This window comes from Hirundo rustica, chromosome 10 (assembly GCF_015227805.2).
Source record: "Hirundo rustica isolate bHirRus1 chromosome 10, bHirRus1.pri.v3, whole genome shotgun sequence".
Classification (NCBI taxonomy): Eukaryota; Metazoa; Chordata; class Aves; order Passeriformes; family Hirundinidae; genus Hirundo; species Hirundo rustica.
Window position 1 is genome coordinate 17,051,848 of NC_053459.1, and position 24,019 is coordinate 17,075,866.

At 44.8% G+C, this 24,019-nt stretch overlaps 2 protein-coding genes across 6 annotated transcripts in view; both read right to left on the reverse strand.

Moving 5' to 3' along the window:
* Nucleotides 1-229: 229 nt before the first annotated feature.
* RNPEPL1 (arginyl aminopeptidase like 1) lies at nt 230-19,899 on the reverse strand. The gene is given in 12 exon segments (XM_040074283.1): nt 230-2,842; nt 3,520-3,662; nt 3,934-4,161; nt 5,548-5,656; nt 6,368-6,480; nt 7,533-7,646; nt 9,920-10,155; nt 11,317-11,433; nt 11,876-12,027; nt 12,679-12,819; nt 19,181-19,408; nt 19,411-19,899. Coding segments are annotated over 12 exon segments (2,343 nt in total). The 3' UTR covers nt 230-2,569.
* A 2,022-nt stretch (nt 19,900-21,921) lies between these two features.
* The window catches only part of ABCC5 (ATP binding cassette subfamily C member 5), a 52,994-nt gene continuing 50,896 nt past the window's right edge, over nt 21,922-24,019 (reverse strand). For 2 of the 5 annotated variants that reach the window (XM_058421976.1, XM_058421978.1), the window contains one exon: nt 23,296-23,579. In XM_058421976.1, the coding sequence (XP_058277959.1) occupies nt 23,445-23,579 (135 nt within the window). In that variant the 3' untranslated portion in view covers nt 23,296-23,444. Of the gene's footprint in view, nt 23,580-24,019 lie in introns of all 5 variants that reach the window. The other 3 variants (XM_058421979.1, XM_058421977.1, XM_058421975.1) reach the window with 3 other exon arrangements.

The following is a 24,019-nucleotide window of genomic DNA, read 5'->3' on the forward strand; positions in this document are numbered from 1 at the left end:
GAAGTACCTGGAGGAGGATGCATAGAATACTTTCAAACAATCTTGCTCTGCTTCTGTGTTTCATAAAACAAGTCCTAGATAAAAAGCCTTTTGATGGGATCTAACAGAGATGAGAGCAGAAATACTAACTTACAGCTTGTGTTCTTTAACCAGGAAACAGTCTGTTCCGTTCAGCCAGCATTTCCTTGCTCTGATGGGTATCTATGCAAACATGATGTATTTCAGTCAGTTCTAGTAACAATAGATAATATTTATTTTTGATTGTTTGCTTTTGCCACCTCTCCAGCACCTTCCTGCGCAGCTTTGAAATAGCTTCCAAACTCCCTCTTTGCTGCTCCCCAGAAAAAGACAAAGCAATGTTCCAAGTTAGCTCTTCCACACAGCTACAGCAGGGACGCCAAAAAACTGCCCAGAAGACTGAACTTGTCACAAAGCTTAGTTTAATTTGACAATCATCATAAGGCATCCATGTAAATGAAAAATCCCCACCAGGGTCACAAACATTCTCCCACTAAATAAAATGTGTTAAAACAGAGGCCCGTGATTCCAAAAAATGCTAGTGGTTCCTGGTCTCGACCAGGCTGCCGCTGCTGGCAGTGGGGTACAGGAGACACAGCACCAACAGCGGCAACTCCGGAAGTGTAAAGTCAGCTTGTACAAATCTCTTTCAATAGAACAACAAATGAAAAGGAAAGAGATTTGTGTAGAAAACATCATTCTCCATCCTTTCTGGGAAAACAAAACAGAATTTAAAAGATAATCCCATTCAAGGAGGAAAGAGCAGAGCTTGGAGTTCTGAAGCCCAAAAATGCTGATGGCCCATTTTTAGAACTAATGAAGCACTACAGAGGCCTGAGTTTATTATTGCTTTATCCCAGTTCAGCCCAGGCTAAGGCTATGGTGAAGTCCAAATTAATTTAAAGCCAGAAAATGCAGATCCAGTAACAGCACCTAAGTCCCCATCCACACATGGGTGTAAACAGATACTTTTGGTGAAGAAAAAAAAACCACTCCAAAATTTCCTCCTCTTCCTGTCTATGCAGATCCCCATAGCAGAGCTAAAATTTGCCCTGAAGTATAAAACAATTTCTCTCACTCATTTCTGTTAGCTGAGTCTTTTCCAAATATTTTGCCTTTTGTTCATACTATCCTGGTGATGCATCAGCTCAGAGATGCCTTGTGGGAGCTCAGAGAGAGCACACTGGTATCCACACATTAAAAAGTTTGTGGCACAGAGTCTAAGAATCATCGCCTGTACTCTGCAATGCCCCAGGACACTTCGCTCTTGGCTTCCTGAGACCAAACAGCACAGAGGGAAGACAGCATCTACCCATCCTGCATGGCTGGCCAGTGATCCAGAGAAACAGCATGCCAGGGAAATGGAATGGCACCTTACTCCCACTCTAAGTCACAAAACAGACTTGAGTAAAGCGGGACTTAGAAGTTTCACATCAAGAAAGATGGTGCTTCCCTCAGACTATCGTATGACAGGGCAACTGTTAATTCAGGCAAACGTTATTCAAGGCAGTAAAATCTTAGTATGAATATTTTCATGGCTGACTTATAGGCCAAGATATGCTGAGGATCTTAAAAAAATTACAGGTCTTGTTAATTCCTTCAAAAGGACAGAATAGGAGACACACAGAGTGCATCTGATGCATGTGCCACACATCCTGACACACTAGCAAAGGTTGCAGCTTTTGTCAAAACAGTTAAAAAGATTTAGGCATCCAGCTAGTACCAGAATTGATGGCATTTGGGAATCTAATTTTAACTTTTTTGAAAATTCATGCCTACACATTTCTTTATTGCTTGTCCCATCGAGTGCAAAGGGAAAACTAAGGATAGGGCTAACTAAAGAAGGATTTCAAATCTATCATAATGTTTCCCTGTTCTTTTTATATGTCTTTTAATATATATAAAGAGCATTATTATTATTTAGCCACCTATGGGCAGGGGGGAACAGGAGCTATTTAAAATTAGTTTCTCATTTAAACATTAGTCCCCTTCCTACCAAATCACAATACCTCTGTCACAGGAAGGAGCATAACATGAAAACATGTTTGCTGCCACTAACAATTCCTGAGTCTCTCCTTTGCAGAACTTTAGCCCAAATATTAGGACAACAGCTTGACACATACACACTCCCCAGCAACATACACACAGCAAGTAGAACATGCTTCAGTGGCCTCAGACAAAAAAAGAAAAAAGAAGCAGAAAAAGAAAAAGAACACTCCCACCCCCCCCCACCAAACATCAAATCCGGGGAAACAATCCAGAAGACCCTCAGGAAAGGGAACTATCCACCTTCCATGGAGAAGCAACAGCCCAGGAGTCCCTTCCCAGTGAAAACTGAATCAAAATATTCATCACACAGCTGGCAGAGATCTCTGAAACCTGGCAGTATCACATTGGATACTTGAAAGGCACATTTGCTTTGTGTTTTGGGAGAGAAATCCAGTTACAACACACTGCAGCTGCAAGGCTGAGGGAAAGGAGGCAACGCTTGGTATCTTTCCTCTGTTCCTGTCCCCATTTTCAAGCTTCGTGGCTGGCATGAACTGGTGATCTAAGCAGACACGTTGACATCCCTGAGTGAAATGGCACCATTTGTGGCCTCTGAGACTTTGTCCTCAAGCACCATTGCTGGTGTGTCTGTAGTGACTGCTGTAGTGTCTATGGCAGGAAGTGGATTCAAGCCCTGGGATAAGATCTGTTGGATCGTTTTCCGCAAATTGGGATGCAGCTGGTTTTGGGTCTGGTAAAAAATTTCTAAGGCAAAAGACTTGAGGGTGCCAGTGCAAAGGTCCTCGTAAAGTGGAATTGTGTACATCCGAGACATCTACAAAAAAGGAAAACAAGATAAAAACACTTCAGTAAAAGTCAAGAGGTTCAGCTCTTCTTCAGCTACACTCCAACAGCCCTGAGTAACTTCAGACTGGAGACAAGCAACACATTTCTTCAAAAGACAGATGAGTCTATTCTAAGTCTGATGCAAGGATTTTTATGAATGGTAATAAAAAAAAAACTCTGCTCTCTGAGACTGAGCTACTTCCACAAATAACAGAACTATTTTTTAAAGGCCAAATAGAAGAGGCCACACTGAACACATGCATTAACCTTTTGCTCCAGCACAATAACAACTACTGAAAAGAACTCGATGAGCCCTAGCCTTGCTTGAAGTGTAAATATTCAAATAATCACATGATTTAGTAGTGCAAAAACTTGTGGTCTGGAAAAGCCAGGGCTGCTAAAAAGCAATACACAAAATGCATGGGGCAGAGCTGGGACAAGGGTATCGAGTCAGACTAGAAAAGCAGAGGTTATCTGTAGGCATTTGAAATGACATCTGCCCATTCCTCCCCACCGCTAGCAGGTGAGCCATGCTCAGCCCCTTCGCAACACACCTGGGCTACACTTGGCCAGGAAGCAGAAGTTCCAAGGTCTTTCACGTCGCATGTCTCATGCACATGTCTCATGCACTGAGAGGTGCAGTGATTTTAATCCAGCAGTTAGTACCTGGTTTTCCAAGAAGCGACGGACTTTGTAAAGGTCTGGATAATAGTCATTTCGGACTACAATCTGCAACCAGCGGATACGGATTTCTGCATTCATGGAGTCCAGCTGAGAGGAGTAACATTCCGAGAGCTTTTTTATCACCTCTGAAGAGAGCATATACACAGAGAAAGAACTATGACCTATTTTGTCAATTTTGAGGGTCATCAGATAGTATCAATTCATAAATTCACAGAATGACAGAATCTGTTGAACCAAGAAAGACTTTTGAAGATCACCTATTTCAACCCCTCTGCCATGGCCTGGGACATCAACCTGACTTTACATGAATTATAATGTCAACCAGAGGCAGGGATCTTTAAAATTCAATCAATTATTCCAGGGATAATTTTCCGCTATCCCAGTAAGAGTACTCACCATGTGGCAGTGGTGATCCATCCAGCAATCTGTCCAGGAAAAGCACAGTTTGGAACGTTCTCCATTTAGTGAGGTCAACACTGCTGGCAGCAGCAACAGAGTCCAGAGGCTCTGTGGTCCAGAGTTTGAAGAGTGTCTCCACTGGTCTGGTCAGACTGGATCCCTGAGATAAGTCTGGCTCAGCTAACGGAGGTCCTGTAGCATTGAGCCAACGTTCAAACTCCAGTCCTGGAATGAGGAGCACCAAAAATGTGGAGCAGAGTGCAGGTGGCTTAGCTGCCTCAAAGTTCAGGACCGCTTCTAGCATAGTTAAGAGAGGTTCTAACAACAGCAGCCAATAGTTATAGTGACACAACAGCCTTAGCAGCCTCATTGGGATAGCCTATGGAACACCAGGAAGAGTGACAGCAACACCTCTCCAAACCTCACTGTGAGTTTTCTAGAGCTCCACAGTACAGTAAATACAAGAAACACACGTGCTCTTAAGGCAGCCAGGCTGACAAGTACCTATGTTCAAATTATGCTCTAATATTTGTGTGCCTGCATTTCTCTCAGAATTTTCAGGGAGACTGACAAACATGGAGAAAACCCACTTAAAAAAGGAGGTGAGAGGCTGATTACACTCCTCCTACCCACCAGTAAACCCAAGCAATTTATATTTATTTACACAACTAATAACAGAAAAAAAAAGTTTCTTCACAAGCAGCAGAGCCTGCTTTCCAGCAGAACTCTTCCTCTTGACCTTTTACCACCTCTGTACTTTCCTAACCTTTGGCAATACTTCCTGTTCCACACCATCTACACTAGAACTCCTATCTTCTGCATCCCCTGAATATTAGCCAGGCAGAAATTAGCAAATTCTGTGGTTAACTCATTAGCCTACCAGTAGGCCAAATAAAACACAGAACTGCTGAGCTCATGCTGCAGCTTTTCCCACAGAAAACTCCCTCATCTACACCTGTCCACAGGAATTTTCCTGTCCACAAAGCCTGCAGGCGCCCAGTATCCTTAAGAGCTGTACTCTGCCAGTCTGGTTTAAACTGCTTGATGAGCTCAATAGCTACTCACAGGGATGGACACATGGCAGGATAACATGAGTCTCATTTCTTTAAGAAAGTGAGATAATAAGCACCTGGTAGGCCACAGACTTCTACAAATCCACCAACAGCTACAAATAGGGGATATAAGGGAAAGTGAAACATTCTGGAAGAGATTTTATATGTATAGGTAGGATCTTGGGGAAGTTACAGTTCTCAAAGCATGTTTTCTGCTATTAAAATAGATGAAATTTCCAAATATATTCACCTTTTCTCTGCATTTAAGCATGTGTAAATCTCACAAGCACTGATCATTCTGTCTGAAGAGTGAAAGGTGAGTTAATGAGAAAGTAAACCAAGGGACACTCAGCTAATTAATGCCAAAATTGTCAGTAATTTCAGCGGTTCTCATTCCCCATCATAGAGGCAGTAACTCCAAATTCTGTCAAGAACACCCGGTTGTTGCCAAACTATTTTGTTTGCCTTAGCGTTTCCCTGTGCATCCTCCAAGCCAAGCACAAAATTTATCATCCATGTTTTCTACAGTGTTTACAGTTAACTTAGTAAAATCTCCAACCTGCTTTGCTCTCAACACATTGCTCTTTCAGCTCTGGAAAAAAATTCAGGAAGGAATCCAGAAGATCTTGAGCCACAACGCTGGTAAATTTATACTTCTCAATGTAGGCCTAAAATAGTAAAACATTCAAATTACGATTAGGAGCAAGACAGCTTCCTTTTGATGTAGAACCACTGCATGCCACAACAATAACAACAACAAAAAATACAAATGTAAAAGTAGGAACAATTATTTGAAGGTTTTAAAAAACATGAAGAAAAATACTCTCCTCCTCACTCATTTAAATAAAGAAGCACCATAACAAGAAAAAAAAAAAAGAGTAGCTGCAAATACATTGACAGTTGAGTATAATTTCATTTTCCTTTTCCAAAAACAAGGCAGTAGCTGACAATTTTCTATAGGTTTTGCAAGCATGCTTCCAGGCACCGACCTGCCCCAATATAGTAACCCATACCCTTTGTCACCTTGGTTAAAAAAACCAAGTTAACACTTCTTAGTAGTGAATCAAGTCACATCCTCCCGGTCACAGACAATCTGCGTTGGAACAGCTTCCTGATTACTTGGAGCACAGAACAAGAGATAACAAAAATATACTACTACTCTGTAACTAGCACCTCATAAACTCAGAATTTCCAGAAATCTTGTAGAAAGACTCATGGAGGTTGACAAACAGGCCCACAACATTCCTCCATCTCTGACACTCTTGTATTCAACTTCACCCTTAACAATAAGCCACAGTGAAAGAATCTGGGGAAAAAACCCGAACAACAAAAACAAAAAATCAGCTCTAAATCTCAAGACAACACATATTTATACTCACTCTTAGGAAGGAGTCAAAGTGTCTAGGGTCGCCACAGAGCTGGGACAAGTAGTAAACAAAGCAGTAGCCTTTCTCATAGGTGAAGAGGTTCATTAAATTACTGGGATTTACACCTGAAAGGAGAAGACAACATGATAAGAAACTAACGAGGAGAGTGATTTCCAGCCCTTCTGAGTTATATAGACCCCTTAGAGATCACCAAGGTGAGACATAGTGACTTGAAAAAAGCTAAGCCTGCTGTCAGTATATTTAAGCTATTGCAATAAATTAAATATATGCAGTCCAAAGACGCAGCCTGAAAAACATATATATTTTTTAAATCGGTCATTCTAATGTAAGTACTAATTCCTAGTGGAATGAGTCACTTCACACTAGAGGTCACTGCAAACAGATCTGGAACTCGAAAACAAATCCTTTTTCCTTTTTTCAGTGCCAGGTTCTGGGAATCACCATGCCACAAATTTTCTAAGATATCAATATAAGGTATTCACCACTTGCTCCTTTTTTGAGGCTTCCAACACATATTTTTCCATTTGACTCCAATATCATCTCCACTTGCATTTTAGGTTGTTTTAAATATCATCTGGATAGAAAACTGCTTCACCCACCCAACTGTGATAGCAGAACTAGAGACCTATCAGTGAAGGAGATATGTGAATCTGGAGTGCAGTCATGCATCTGGCTCAGGGAATAACCAAGCAACCTCTGCACAGCTCAACTTAGAGCAAGTACCTGTTTATCTGCATACTAAATACATACATACATATATAGTTCTTACATGAACACATAAAGAGAGGATCATTGAACAGCAAAGGATTTTATATTACGTTTCCAAATATTTTCATTCTAAAATATTTTATTTTACACATCCAGAATTTCAAACCCACATAGCTTTCAAGGCAGTTTTTCACATTCCTTCTACTCAGTAACTCTGTTCTTACACAGAACAATATCTATAAAGATGAGTTATCCAACCTTAAAAAAAGCTTGAAAGCAAACACTTCCTTACTTATTTTTAAACTGGTTTACAAACCAGTATTTCTTTTTTTTTTTTTTTTTTTCCCATAAAAGAGATGTAAATATTGGTCATTTTTTGTCAATATTCCACCATGGATACACAGAGGTGTATAATTTTGTGTAGAGCAGCCTCAACCAAAAGCAATACCTGGCTCCAGTTTAACCTGAAGCTTGCTGACCGGATTATCTTCTCCAAGGAGCTTCATCTGTCTGTGGAGAGCATCGAGGCGGAATGCAGTCTCCAAACATGTGAAGGCAGCTCCTGCTCCAGAAAGTAACTTGTTAGTTATGGGAAAATGATCATCAAAACCTGATCTGTGCAGGACTGGCACAGGGGCAAAGCAAAAGTTGCTGCAGGTGCAAAACACTAAACGGTGAGACAGAATCACAGTAATGTAATGGCAGAGAAACTTGAGTGCAGAACATCCTTGTAATTAGTAATGGAAGTCAGAGCCTAATCCAGTGTATTTTCTGACTCTGATCAGGCATCAGGCTGCACTGAATAACGAAACAGCATGAAAACTATGCTAAAGTTTACATCCTTGACACCATCTCATCAATTTTTGCAAGATAAGGAGGGCAGCACTGAAAAAAGTATTGTACAGGCAACTTTAAGGGAGCAATCAAGTGCTACAAAATCATACTGTCACTGGTAGAATAGTAGACACAATTCCATACTCAGTGCCATGGATATTACTAAGCAAATGTCACCTCAAGTGGAAACAGAAAAGAATTGGATTTGGTTATTGATCCTGTGTATATTTTTAAGCTTTACCTATCTTCCTACCTGGTTTTTGCCCTAAGTATTTCACCTTCCTCTCATTAGGACTTTTTACAGTAGCTTGACTGTGTAAGCTACTCCTTCCTAACTGCAATGTAGAGCATTCCATGCTTTCAAACCAAACTAGCTGTATTATACTGTTAAGTCAAGAGATCTTTCCTATGCCCTTGCAGACATTAGAAGCTGCAGAAAATGGATTTTCAGATTCAGAAGATACTTAACCTCCATAACTATTAACATTTTAGCTTTCTTTGTTGAGTTTTTCACCTGAAGATAGGGTTTGTTACATAGATACCTCAGAATCTTGATGAAACATCTAAATCCTACATAGCCAAATGTGAATTAAGAGCCAGGACATATTTGGAAAACAGGAGAACCTGTATGAGCAGAGAAAAAACGTGGATGTGCTTCCCAGATGAAAGCAAGAACTAGGATAACTAGTGTTAAGGGCAATTACGTCAAGATACAGAGAGGAGAATTAAGCAAGATCCAAGAGGAGATGTAGTCAGTGGACTCAAATTTCCCTAAACAATATCATTGCAAAGATGCCTGTTTACAACCAACAGAAGATACTCCAGAAATTATGTCAAAAATGGTAAGATGTAGATCAGAGGTTTGTATTGGAAACAAGATAGAATGGAGAAAGGGCTTACTAAAGAATTGCACAAGGAAAGATGTTTTTCAGTTTCCCAGCAAATGCTTCTTGAAACAACCAGTTCTAGAGACCAGACCAAAATCAGCAAGGATTTTGTTCTGTGTTGGATGGAACAGGCTAAGATGATGAACAGGTTGATACCTGATGACCTACTCACATTACTGCCGTGTCTAATGTGACTTAGGACAATACTACCCACTGAGAATTATTCAACATAAAACAGCTTTCAAAGATACATAATAGGCATTGTAACATCTCTATAGATGCTCAGAGCACTTCTTTGCCTAAACTTGTCATCAGTTCATGTCCAACAACAATATCCATGAATAAAAAACAAATGTTTTCTTCTAAACATTTTTGCTGCCAAGATTTCTAGGAACTTTTCTAAGATTGCTTACAATGGATGCTGGAGAAAACACATGGAATTGGCTTTTAAGAACATAACAGGACAAACTAGAAAAGCATACATTCCCATTATCCACTTCAACAAAAAGCCAATTAAACTTAAAAGCAAGAGGAATAATTTACTACTGATATATTCTAAAAACAGCACCATAAAACTGACTGTGAAATTCACTGACACAAACAAAGGCAGGGCTTACAATCCTGCAGGAAGTCTCCAGCACAGAAACAGCTACATAAAACTGTACATTTTTAGTGCTACTGCCATTTCAACAGCAGGTAGATACTAACTGATCAGAATTAAAAGGACACTTGTTCAGAGGACAGTTATTTCACAATGTAATCATGATAAGATTTCTTACATCTTTCTCTGAAGCATCCTCTGCTCACCTTGCTCTGACATATCAGCACCTGCCTAGTACCCAACAGTAGTTCCAAGTCCCCACAGCATTGTGCTAACACACCTCACTCAAAGCCCCTGGTACCGTATCAGGTATTGAGCCCACTGAAGTCAGGACAATGTCAAACTCTTAAGTATGCAAGATGTTCAACACAAAGCTGGGGCTGTGCATGGGTGTGTGTTCCAGAAATAAAACCTAACCGAAACCCAGACTTGTGAGCTTCCAAGGGCAAATACTCTAAGCAGGCAGCTCCGAGTTATGGTAAGGAGCACAAGGAGAAGTTCCTGCAGCTGTACCGTAGGTCTCGGTGGTGATCCGGCGCTGCGCGTAGGTGGCCAGGCCCTCGCTCAGCCACATCTCCTCCCACGTGGCGTTGGTGACCGCGTTCCCAAACCAGCTGTGGGCAACTTCATGGATGACGTCAATGATCAAAAACTCATCGCTCTCCAAAATGGAAGAGATGATGAAGGTCAGGCATGGGTTTTCCATGGCAACAATAGGGAAGGATGGAGGAAGAAAAACTATGTCATATCTAAAATTAGGGAGAGAAGAAAGAAGAAAGGAGAAAGGAGATGAGTAAATTGCAGCTAGAAGACACACAGTAACATTTTCTTCTTTCAGAAGACACAGTAACATTTTTCTTTCTTTAGGGAAGGCTCTTCTGAGACCTTCTTGTGACCCGAGGAAGAAACTTTCTAGGCGAGTGGTGCCTAATTCTGACCAGAGGATCACTATTTTGCTGGCCAAGGACCTGCTTATGTTTGGATGTAAAGACTTTGCAGTCTTTTGATGTGCAGCAGATGCAGCGCATCCCAGAAGCACTGTGCTCCTTTCACACACACAAACTCTTCAACAAGTTGTGTATCTGGGAGCCACAAAAACTGTTTACACTCTAAACAGTGTAACACACTGTCGAGTCCCCAGAGGTTCCCAGGAAAGACAGAGACTAGGAAGCTGTCAATGAAAGAACTGATTTACCATACATGCAGTGTCAGCAAAATAACTTCAATCTGTCTGCTTCAGAACACAACAGTAATATTTGTTTTGTTTTCTAAACTTCTTTATCAGTGATCAGCACTGGCACACTGCACCACATTCTCAGATTATTTCAAGCAATATTTTATAAGTCAACAAGGCAATCTTCCTGCTTACCTTCAGCAAAGAAATACAGGAAACCTTTGTAAGCATTCTCTCCCATCCAAAGAGTGAAAATATTCTCTCAAAACCACTCTTTTTAAATATATAGTCAAGCTATTCAAGAACTATTAATGTTTGTTTGGGGGACTTGGACTCTCAATGAGTCTGTACTGACATTTTCAGTATTCTCAGCCATGCCAAAATAAATGCAGAAATAAATGAGAGAAATATAACAAATATACATTTTCAAGGGTGTCTGGCCCAGTGCTGGACTTCTATCACAAAACACTATAGTATGAAAACCCCTCATTCCTCAGGAAAGATGAAGTGTTTAGAAACCTCCAGCTCTGCCCTGCAAACCAGCTAAAACACTTCCACGTCTCCATGGTCCTCCCTGCCACTTGTGGAGACAGAATTTCAGAGTCTGTTTTCAACTACTACCATGCTGCCAGTTGAAATGCTAGTTTGCCCTGCTATAGGGAGAAAGCAGGATCATTTCTCAATACTGTTTTATTTTATTCCCATTGCACATTCCCAGGAGATTGGTTAAACTCACCTTCCCCATATATAGGGGCCATACAGACTCTCTGCAGCAGTCAACCAGCGTTCAACAATGCCAGAAAGCTTGCTGATGGCTGTTGGCAGCAGGCAAGGCTCTGCCCACACTCTGCTCCTGTCAGAAAACAGAAAACATCAGGTGATACTTCAGCAAACTGAATTATCTCTTAGAAAACAAAAAAAAATAGCCTGACTGCTTACCACACTTCCATGTACGGTAACAGAGCAAGGAGACCTCCCACCAGACCCAAGCCCTCCTAGACTAATGTTCCATGGAACATGGCAAGAGGTAACCAAAAATCCCTTCAACAAGGCAACGAGAAAGCAGCTGCAATGACTTCAGGGGACAGTGGGCAACATTTATGAAAGAGGAACATATCTTCGCCAGTGCAGTGCCATGAATTTCTTTTTACCCAACTATACTTCAAACCCTCTCCATGCTCACAGGTCATGAACCCAACTATTCCCTTGTCAATGACTCAACATCTTTGCTACTTTACAGTATGAAGCACCGTACAGAGACATAAAATGCAGAATGAACTCTCTGCAAATCTTACCTCGGGCCTATGTCTGCATGTATGAGGTCTCCAGCCACCAGGGCCACTAGGTAGGCAGGAACTGGATATTCCATGTAAAATTGATATACACCTTCCTCTTCTAGGTAGGAGCTTTGGGTGGCACTCATTAATACCTGTATGCCTGCTGGAGCCTGGAAGACCAACATCATGCACATCAACTCACCAGATAATCCCAGCTGAATGACTGAACCACAGATCTCGGATTCATTTTCATCTATGGCTGATGATGTACATTAAAAACAATCATTTACATAACACAAAATGCAATATTTCTGTGAGGCTTTTCTACCATAATCTGTCCAATCCATGAAAACACACCAAGCAAAGATATTACTCCTCCTATATGCCAGCTGCCCCAAAGGCACCCACATATTATTTCATCTCTACCAAATGCAACATTATTTGATGCTGATTTCAAAAGACTTCAGGTTTTTTCTTTCAAAAATTGGTACAATACAGTTGAGTATTATCATCAATAACAACTATTGGAAGGCACCAGCCAAATTCTCTCTCATATTTTCATTTCACAATTACTCTTTCAGTATTGAGTACAAGGAAGGCAAGACCCAAGCGTGGTAGGCAACAGAATTACCTTTGTGGTACTACCCTGATTCTGGCCCAAGAACCAGAATTGGATCTAAAAAAAAAAATCAGTATTCTTTATAACACTGAATCACAGTATTTTTAGCAGGTGTAAACTGCTAAAAATACATGATGTAACTATGCTTTCACAGGTTAACAGCAACTAAGAGCACCAGGAACCATTCACAGCCATCCCTTACCTTGACAGTAGCTGAGTAGGTGCATTTCACTGCAGGGGTGTCAAAGCAGGGGAAGAAGGAGCGGTTACACACCGAGTGTCCCTGTGTGAAGACAAAGGGCTTGGCATTGCCGTATGTCAGCTCTGGATCCAGCCACCAGATCTGTTGAAACACAACGGGAAGAAGAGGTGAGGGAAATGGAAAATGACAAGGATGAACTGCCAAAAACAAAATGTGAAATTAAGAGGATTGTGGGGGAGAAGCACCACCTCAGCTGTTCAGCTCCCCAGATGAACACCTGGCACAGGGCACATTTCCATTTCTAACAATGCATCGTTCTACTCCAGTTTATTTGCCAGGAATGCTCAGAAAAAATTCTTACTGCCTTAACACTGAGTGGTGACAAGTAACAGTGATTTCCAGCCACTCACTGTTTCTGTTGTATCAATTTGTTTGGTTAATAACAAGTCCCTAACAAACATCCATACAACTTTCTTCTCAGAGGGAGTACTCTGGATATCTCCATGTTTATAACTTAATATGAACAGGAATACAAGGGGTCAGGTAGCATAAGCTGGGAAAAAAAAAAAAAAAGAAAACAACCCAAAACAAACCCAAATCCACAAACCAAAAATCCCTGAAGCTGAACAGTGTACACAACATTATCTGTGACCCTGACACTGCCCTCCTGGCTGAAGCATCAAACATTTTGACACTATGCAAAAAAAATCAGTATATGTAAGAAAGACCTGGTCAAGGACACTGGAGGCCCCATTTTACAGAATGGATAAGGGGATTCTGGGTGGTCACAAAAGAAAAGCCAACAAAACACACCACTGAGCATGTCAATTTTCAGTACCACACAGCAAATAAATCACAAGTCAGACCCTCAGCAAATCATTAGAACAGATTAAGAATAATAAGAAAAAGTCCAATTATTTGCCTTTTGGGTTTTTTTGTTTCAAAAGTTTGTGCTTTCACATGCTCCCTGCCTCCAACTTTGAAGTGTAGGAGCAATTTTGAATAAGGATTTCCTTGTAATCTTAGAACTCTGGAGCTGAACTTCAATGGAAAATATCAAATATTGTGAAATTTGCAATAAAATTGGAACCACTGGAAGTCTTGGAAACAGTCAAGCACTGAAATAAAACTTCTGAGTCTGCTGAATTCTTAGATCAAAGCAACCAATAAATCTGAGATCAGGGAACAGCAGTTAGTGCAAATACTAGTTCAGTTCTGGTCCTCAAGGGAAAGCAACGAAACACAGAAGCCTGGGTACTATGTCTGCTCACGTTTTAAAAACATACTACAACTCTGTCTCCTAGTTATCTTTTGGAACTTAAAGTTTTCTCTCGCCTTCTGTCCTGTAAGGTTGCTTTTTGATATGTTCTTCCCTTGCCTTTTCTTCCTCAGATGCCAGTGTGCTCTTCTCCCAAATCATCCACTGCAGCAGCACCCCGAGGAACAGTGAAAGGTGAGGACAGGAAACACAGAGTCAGCAGCTTTCAGTTATTCCAATGGAGTCTCACACTTCTACTGGCAAATGTTTGGGGGTTTTTAGGTAGGAGGCATTACAAAATTAAAAACCTTTATCTAGAAGGAAAATTAATCTCTTGAAAACTGTTTTAAGATTACCCTCTTCTATTTCAAGCCTGTAGGGCCAGAAACAAACTTAAAGCAGGACTTCTGAGGAGCCCTGTCTGTTCACATCTATGATCTGCATTTCAGCATAGCACTGCCCACAGCCCTGGGTCACAGCCCAGGGGCCCCTACACAGCTACAGATTTCCATTAAATTTCTCATGGATACCTGCTTTTCACAGCAATAAATATCATTTCTGCAATGCCAGGTTATGGAACTGGAGACAGTTGTTCCAGAAGGCATTTGGGGACATATATATGCCTCATTCCACACGAATAACTAGTAACTTCCACCCAGAACACACATTTATAAAAAAATGAAGGTGCTGTATTTTAATACAGGGTAGTAGTTTTCTAACGATCCAGGGAAGAGGCTCAGAAATTAAATTTCAAAGATCTGCCCCAATGCCTTTTAAAAACACTCCTCTGACCTCTGTGCTTGTATCAGAAAGCCTGACTTCCAATCTGTATCACTGGCCCTGCTGAAGAGACTCATCTTCAGAACATTGTTTCCTTTGCTTTTTGAGAGACAGAAGAGGCTAACAATGAAAACAGAGAGATAAGGCACCACCACACCTCAGTTGCAACACTTGAGTAGGAAGGAAAGATGTCTTTACAGAGGAGAGATAAGGGGAAGTTCTCCCTGAGCAGTGCAAGAGGAAAACATAAGCAGGAAGGGAAAGGGAATCAAGAGTTGATTCTTGTTTACAAGAAACTCCATAAATTAAGGACAACTTATTTTCAACCAGTCCTGCTTTATTTGACATTTGGTTGAAGTTAAGTGAAGCACCAGCCCCACAAGCCAAGAGGGAAAACATTTGCAGAGGATGAAGTATTTTTTTCCCCTGTTTTCTAATGTCTGCAGCTACATGGCAAGCCTCTGTCTCTCTTTCCAGGCGCACTTGGAACAATGATGAAAGTTATCCTGAAACAATATAAATAGATCTGTAGTATAAATAGACCAGGCTGTGCTGCTGGACAGAGGCAGGGCTATGGGCTGGGGAAAATTAGTATAAGCAGCATCCCAGAAAGGAGTGCAAGGCACAGGGCGCTGCTGGAGCACAGGGACAGAGCAGTATTTTGGGCTGTATCATCTACTCCACATCCAAATTGCTCCTGCACTTCCCCTTGGGAAATACACATGACATCATCATCATGCTCTTCATTTTTATCTAGTTTTTCATGTGTATTGGAGAGCTGTTTCACACATTAAAGCTGTTCTGTGGTGCATTTCAATTAAAAAGCCCTGCTGCACGATTCCTCCGCTGAACAAAGGCTTTGGGCAGCCCAGGCTTTCCCCTGCCCACATACTGCAAAGAAGCTCACATTTTATAAGGCACCTACCAAGGGTATAATTTTTATTGACTTAGATCATAATCTTTGCCTGAATCTGGCAAATGACAAAGGCAATTAGCTAAGCCTCTTTTAATTTTAAACCTCACCGTGTTTCTACATGCATTATGGATGAAGGTCACAGGAAGAGCTGCAAAGCCACAGCTTCTGTTCTAGGCAAACAAGCTGCTCTATCTGATGACAAAGTAAACAAAACACCTGAGATGCAGAGCACGTGACAGGAGCAAGGCACACCTGGGCAGCAAGTTATTCTGTGGGGACTGAGGAATCAACACAAATCTTAGGAATTACAGGGATGTTTCTAGCACTGCAAAGAGGGCTGTCCTTTCTGCTAAATCCTAAAGATGAGGAAATGTTTTAATTTTTTGTACCAGAACCCAAAGGAGGATTTGCATTTAAGGAAAGAAAATAGCACTGGTGTTAAGATGTGCACTGCCAAATCAGAGGAATGACAAGAATCAGTGGGCAAGAGATAGGTGTAGACTTTTCTCTCTAGGGAAGGAAAAAAGAGTATATCACACAGGAGTATTACCAAGAAGTAAGGGATGAGGGAGAAGAAGGAGAGGAAGAACAGGACTACTGTCCCTGACACACCCGATTACTGTGTGCCTTCAGCCCGCACCAGGAGAGGCACACAATGATTGTGACAGTCTTGCCTCTGATGGAAACTGGTGATGTACTGAGCATATGGTTTCCTAACAGCACAGGGAGCTGGAATGCTCTGTGAAAGGCAGATTTAATCTCTCAGCTGTCTCTCAATGTCCATCAAACAACCAAAGATCTTGGCTTCTTCCTCCACACGAGAAATAATGGGACAGTCAAATAACATGTCCAGATGGCTCAAAGCAAGTTTATCAAGACAACAGGTTTCCAATTTTAAACACTACTATCTCTGCTGCTGATCTTACTGCCAACACATTCACACTGCACTGTAACATGCATTTACTGTTTTATAGGTCCCACAAGTATGCTAAGGGTCCCATAGAAAATAAACCCTGACCTAAGGAGAATAAATTCCTATAATAGCCAAAGAAAATAGAACTTTTAGAAGAGAGAGGTCTGACACTGTAAATCTGTGCCTCACTGACAGAGAAAAGGGACTGCCAGAATATTTACAAGACATGAGTATAAGCCAGTTGACCCTTATACGCATATGGGTTACTCATCCCTGTTAAAGTGCAGTGCTGGGCCAAAAACCAGCAATGACAGAGAGCACTACAATAGCATCCAAACAAAATAGTTCAGCATGCTGAACATGAAGGGCTACAACAGGTGCTACTCGAGGACAAATATTTTGCCAGCCAAAACCTACAAGAGAGAGAGTGAGCAAACATAGTAGGATTTATGTTAGTGAGCAGGCCTGCTTCTGCTTTCCAGTATCACTTGGGAAGGGCTGTGCATGTCCCCAGTGATGTGACCATCAATAATCTTGACATGAGCTCTTGCAGCTTCATTTCAGCTGAAGCAGGACATGCTATAAAAGGTACAGTAAAGACTTCAAAAAACAGTATAAAGAAAAGGTAGTTCCCCTCTGATCCATGGGGATCAAGACAAGAACAGAGGGACTGGAAGAAATGTCCTCCTCCAACATCCACACAGGGCTGTGTGGGGCCAAGGAGACAACACATTAATACAAGGTGAGATTAAATGAACATCACATCTATCAGTGCCCTGAACCTTCCAGTGGTTTTCACATTCCCAAAGCCAGATCAGTATTCCAATCACACTGAGATCATTTCTCTGTAAACTCAGCAGGACAGACTGCCCCTTTGGCAACAGGGCTGGCAAAAGGCAGGGGAAAGCACAGGCCAGCCTAAAATAAAACAATTTGTTCAAGAGGAGGAAAGCACATTATCGTGTACTTTGGGAGGTGTGGCTCAGCCAGACTGAGAACGATTACAGAGCACACAGCAATGCCAAGTTAGCTTTAAGGCCTTCTCACCATAAACAAGGCAGAAAGTGGACAAAAGAAATAGGTATCTTCATAAATCTGGGGGGAAGAAAAAGGAACAGAATCTTCTGAACACACTGTGAGCTACATGGCAGAGTACTGTACAAGGAAATAGTAAAGCCAGGAATTCCAGAGGTGAAAAGGAACAACATCCAAATGGATCTGAGCTTTAAAAGTGCCAGAATCTTACTTCGTTTTTGCGCTTTTAGGGAAGGATTAGAACATTTAAAAGTCACCATACGACCACAGGAAACTTCTGTCAATAAAAGTCTTCATGTGGAACTCACTATTCCGAGTGAGCCAATGTATTAAGACTACCCAGATCATGCCAAGGATGAAATTACTTTTGTAATCTTCCTTGTAGTATTAAAATTAGAGAAACATCCAGTAAACACATTCTAATCAGCAAGACTTTCCTATCAAGAGGAAAGGCCTACTATTTACTTCCTGTGGGTTGTTTTGCAAGCAGCTTTTATTTTCAATTCCTGCTCTTGTTAAATACATTGTAAAAGTCAAATAGATACACACATTTACTGGGTTTGACCAGTGCAACAGCAACACCAAATCAGAGGGCTGAGAGACAATTCCTCTAGGCAAGATAGATGCAATAAAGTTGCAAGACTCTTATAAAAAACATTTCTTTTGCAAATAGTTTCATTAACCACATGAAGAAAATCACCTCAGTTTCATTTCCAGCCTGAACAGACTGTACAGTAATAAAAAGAACTGATGTTCCAGTGGGGACTTCATATTTTTACTGCCATAACTTCTTAAAAACACCAGATCCGACAAGCAGCACCTAAAAGGCTGGGAACAAAGTGCTTCTAAATACCGAGGGTTTAAAAGAAACTACAGAATTTACAAAGCATTTCACTGCTGAAGATAGCTAATCCACAGACATGAAAGCACCTCCATGGCTACACCCAAGAGGCAGTCTTGGGCTGTTTCTCATCCCTTTTCTCAGCAGATAACTTGTAGGAAGATACGGAATCACCCCTGTCCTTCTCAAAGCTCCTGACATGGCTCATTGTAACACCAGCCTAGGTGTTTAAGGCCTGATTTTGTCAGCAGTTGGCAAAACCCACGGGGAAACTCCTGAATTGTGGGTGACATAACTTATCCTGAAGGACTGAATCGAGGCAAGAGTTCGCAAATTTTCACTTTCCTGGCCAACAACTGCAACATTCTTTACGAACGAAAGACTTTTAAATTACTGTAGCGAGGGAGGATGGATAGCCTTGGGGTCCACGCAATGGGGGAAGACAGGAGGGAGAGCGGCCGGGTGGGTACCAGCACCGCTGCTGAGTGCGGCGGGGCACCGCGAGGCTGGCAGTGCCGGCAGCCCCTGCGGGCAGGGGACAGATGCTGCTGCCCAGCGCGCTGGCGCTGCCAGGCGATGGGGCCAGGGACAGGACCGGAGGGGCTGGCAGCGAGACACCTCCCGCCGCCCTTGCCGCTTCGCCGACCGTCACTTAGAACAGGAGCAAAGACGTGCGACAGGCACGGGCGGCACGGGAGGGCTCTGCCAGCCGCCCCGGGACCCGGTTTCCAACGTCACCCACCCCCGCCCGGTACTCACGGCGGGGCCGTCGGCCGTGGTGTAGCGGACGATGATCTGGAAGGGCTGGTGCGGCTGGAGGGCGGCGGGCAGGGAGACGGTGAGGGACGAGCCGTAGTCGGTGAAGGGGTCCACCCTGAAGCCGAGCGGGCAGGCGGAGCAGGGCGGCTGGGCGAAGAGGGGCAGCGGCGGCGGCGGCTCGGCGGCGGCGGGCGGGGGGCCGGCGGGCGGGTCCCCCGGGGGGGCGGCGGGGGGGGCAACGGTCCGGCGGCGATGCAGGGCGCCGAGAGGAAGGTGGCGGTGGCGGGCGGGCTGGCGGCGCAGGGCGGCGCGCAGGGCGGCGGCGGCGGCGGGCAGGGCGGCGGGGGCGGCGGGGCCGGGGCGGCGGCGGCCTCGGAGGGCGAGAAGGCGAAGGCGCAGGGCGCTTCCCCGGCCGCGACGCGGCGGAAAGCGGCCGAGAGGACGCGCAGCGCCGGGTGCACGTCCAGCACCAGGGCGCGGGGCTGCGGGCGCAGCGCGCAGAGCTCCAGCACCAGGCAGCCCGCCAGCGCCCGCGCCTCGGGCCGCAGCTCCAGCCCCAGGTGCAGGTGCCTCAGGCTGAAGAGCTGCGAGCTGGACGCCGACGCCACGTCCGGCGGCGGCTCGGGAGGCGGCGGCGGGGCCGGCGGAGCCTCCGGCCCGGCCGCGGAGCCCTTGCGGCAGCAGCACAGGCCGGGCGGCCGCGGAGCCGGAGCCGCCATGGAGCGGCGGCGGAGGAGGAGGAGGCGGCGGCGGAGGCGGCGGCTGCTATGTGAAATCCATGGGCGGGCGGGGAGGAGGGAGGCCCCGGCGGCCGGAGCGGCCGGGGCGGGGAGGGGGAGGCGGAAAGGACCGGCCGAGAGAGCGCAGGGCCCGGGCCCGGACAGCAGCGGCGGGCGCGGCCGCCGGGGGGCGCCGCGGGGGCGCCGGGGGGCGCTCGAGGGCGGCCCCGCCCCGCCCGCTGCGCGCGCACCCGCCCCGCCCCCGGCCCCGCCCGCGGCGCCTCAGCCCGGCCCGGGCACAGCCGGGATGGAGGCGGGCACCGGGACAGCCCCGGGATAGCCCCGGGATAGCCCCGGGTTAGCCCCGGGAGCCGGCACCGCTCCCGGGAGGGCAGCGGTCACTTGTGCATTCCCTCAGTGATTCGTTCATTCCCTCACTCTCAGGCGTGGCTATCGGCGCTTACCGCCCTGCGTGCCAGCGGCTCCGTCCAGCCGCACCCCTTTCACAGGGCAGCTTTAAGGGGCCCGCGCAGAGCTTCCCTGCTTTCTCCATGGGCCAGCCTGGCCCGGAGACACGGATCCCAGCGCTCCTGCTCTGGGGACGGCCATTGGCATGGCCACAAGGCCCCGCTCGGATCACTCCTGTCCCCCCACAGCCAGCTCTGTCCCCACCGCAGCGCCTGACTGCCTCGCTTTCACCGTCCCCAGCCCCACGACAAACACCCCCAAACCCCGCACCCCACGGCTCCCTGCAGGGCCGATTCTTGCACGCTCATCCCACCGGTACCGAGTTTGGCTTCCTCACTCCTCCTGGTCACACCCCCACATCGAGCTCACAGCTAACCCTGAATAGCCTCCCTTCTCCCCGCACCCCCACACACCCCCATTCTTTATTCCCTTCTCTCCCAGCTGGGCTGCCCATAGTTTCCTGCCTCCAACTTTCACTGCAAACTGGCTCCAGAGCCCAGCTCAGACATAATGTACTTTACTCTTCCCCAGAACTCCAGGCAATCAATCACACACCCTCTCCTGATGCCTTCCTAAATGGGAACAGACAGAAACCACAAAATTATCAGCTTTGTACAAGCACTTGTTTCTCTGCATGGCAACAGCAGGAGTCAGCAAGCTGGAAGGAAGGAGATGTGTGCAAGTAACTGTGATTTGCACTCCCCCTAACGCAAGAGAAGCACGGTCTCTGCCCCGTGTAATGGCATTTCTGTAAGTTACTTTCACTCTAATTTGCACTGTTATGCTTTGCCTACCTCACTGCCTGATGAGGCTCCAAGGCACATATTTTGGACAAGAGAGGAACATTTCTCACATGGTTGTGGGTTTAATGAATCTGTGGTGGTACATTCTGAAAGCCTCCCAAACCTTTACACTAACAACTGCAGCATCTGCACCAAATTCCAGCTCAGTCTCCACGGTACCATCACACCAAAGGCACAAAGTGTGGCCTCAGCACATTGTGGCTGTGGTTACAGGCTCAACCAAGGGTTAAGCAAATAACAGTATCACCCTCCACCAACCTGAAGCTAAAGAAAACCTTTGTGTAATCACTTATATATAGTAAAACACATGCTACAGTTGCAGTAAAAAATGAGATAGCACTCAGGCTCTTTGGTCGCTGCATACAGCACCCTGCACGTTCTCAGTTTTCTTTTGAAGCACCTTCAAAAAGAAATTTTGCCTTTGCAATAGATTCCCTTGTAACTAAGAAAAACATCTTGTCCTACCATTTTTGCTGTCCACATCCTCCTTTAATAAATCAAATGCCCTGCTTTTATCCTTCTGACACCTTCTCTCACTCATACCAGTTACCTTTTGAAAGAAATTGGCTTCCTCCTATTTTGTTCCCAGTGATGCGCTGAGCCTGTTCGACTTGGCTTTCATCTACAGGTGATAGGCAGAGCACAGCCCCAGCAACCTCAGGATCTGACCCTGCACAACCTTCACAATAGATAAATGTCTCAGGTGTTCAAGCCAGGACAACTTTAGGGCCTGATTACCCCAATCTAACTGCGTGTTAACTCCAGGGTAATTTTAGAACAATCCTACCTGTGCTTTGGTTGAAATCCCAAGCAAGTGCAGTATGTCCACTCATCAGACAGCTGAGATGAACAAGGAACACATTCTCTTGGAGAGGCTATAAGCTTTAATAATGAATCAGGATCAGCTGCACTTGCTATGCTTGGTAAGAATAAGCAAAACTGATGTAATGGAAATTCCAGAGAAAGAGCAACCAGTTGTCCCAGGCAAATATCTCTCTTCTTGCACCGTTGCTGGTTTTGGGCCACAGCCTTTGCTGTAAGGTGTACTGGTTTTAGCTGAGCTAGAGTGAATTTTCTTCGCAGTAGCTGGTATCAGGCTGTGTTTGGGGTCGGTGCTGAAAAGTGTTGATAATTCAGGGATTTTGAATAGCTGTTGCAGAGCAGGGTTTGCAGAGAACCAAGGACATTTCTGCTCCTCACCTGACCAACACGGAGGCTGAGGGTGTTCAAGGAGATGGGGAGGGGACACAGCAGGGACAGCTGACCTGACTGCCCACAGAGATATTCCAGACCATACAGCACTGTAAAGGCTGGGGAGGAAGGAGGGGACATTCAGAATGATGGTGCTTGCTTTCCCAAATCACCATTACACACAACGGAGCCTTGCTTTCATGGAGATAGATGCCCATGGGAAGTGGGGAATGAATACCTTGTTTTGCTTTGCTTGTGTGACTTCTCCTCTCCCTATTAAACTGTCTTGATCTCAAGTCTCAAGCTTTCTAGCTTTTACCTTCTTGGTTCTCTCATCCCAAAGGGACTGTGTAGGGCCTAGTTGCCAGCTGATATTAACCCAGAACAGAAGCATGTGCCATCTCCCTGCTATTTGGGGTAGGATCTCTTTAAGGAAAGTCTCTGTCCCAATCCCAGTGTCTTATTCTAGTCTTCATAGCATGAAGTCTTCTCTGGATATCATACTATAAATTCTGAAGTGGAATCCAACTCCTGAACATTCCCATCACCATCATCAACCTCTTGCAGAATGCTCCAAAGACACAGATATTTCAATCCCATTTGTAAATATCAATGTTTCTTCCTTCCACTTCAGTGACAGGGCCCTTGGCCAGGCCTCAGCTTGCTCCTGTGGTTCAGGACAAAAGCCAGTAAGACTTGACAGCTACCCCTGTGAGCAGCAATACTTCAGTGAAACACCTGTGAAACAAGTGCCAAATGAAGCACAGAAGTGATCACAACAGAAAGAACATTTCCTTCTGTCAGTCTCTGTCTTTAATTCCAAAGTAACAGTGCTGCAGTCAAGGTTTAACAAAATGGTTGAGCTAATCCCTGCTGTTCTTAGGTGACTGTTCACCTGCTCCATCACAGACCCTTGTGTGGCACCTTGCTGAGCTGTTTCTGCTGACCAAAGCTGCAGCAAAGATTCTGCTCCTTAGGAGAGCAACTGGGAAGCAGCAGTTTGGAGCAGTAAATGCTGAGCAGTTCCCTCTCACACCTATGCTACTGTTACAGCCAGCACCTCCTGAAAAGAGCAGCCCCATTTCACCTCCCTTGCTGTGGGTAGTGCCTTCCTGTCTCCTCCTTTGTACTGCATTCCTGCTTTCTGCAAGTTAGCTTTCTGAACTGGACCACACAAGAGCCACTGCTGGCATCAGGAAGGGAAGAGGAAGTCCCAGCCTGGAAGAAGAAGGAGGATAAGATCAGGATGGCTCCCCTTTTGCCCAGACTGCCATTAGCTCAGCCTTAGCTGCAAAGTGAAGCCACACACTGACCCCAGCAGCATGCAGAACCAGGTACATCAGCCCATTTCCTTCAAGGGAAATACTGAAGTGCATGGGGTAAACTCCAGGCTTGTGAGCAGGGTAGGTCTGTGCCAGTTAACTCATGTCCAAAGCAAGAGTTAAGAACAATCACAACAAGGCTTTTTGTGATACTTCTAGCTCTGTTAATGCCACAATCTGTCTGTGGTAGCAGTAGGTAGAAATGCTTCTTCCTGTGACTTTGCAGTCATGTCACTCTGAACAGTAGTGCTTTCAAGTAAAGAAAATGGAAAATCTGAGCCTAAGAAGGTCTTCCACCTGACCTCAGCTCTTCTACTTGGCTTGAACACTTGCACT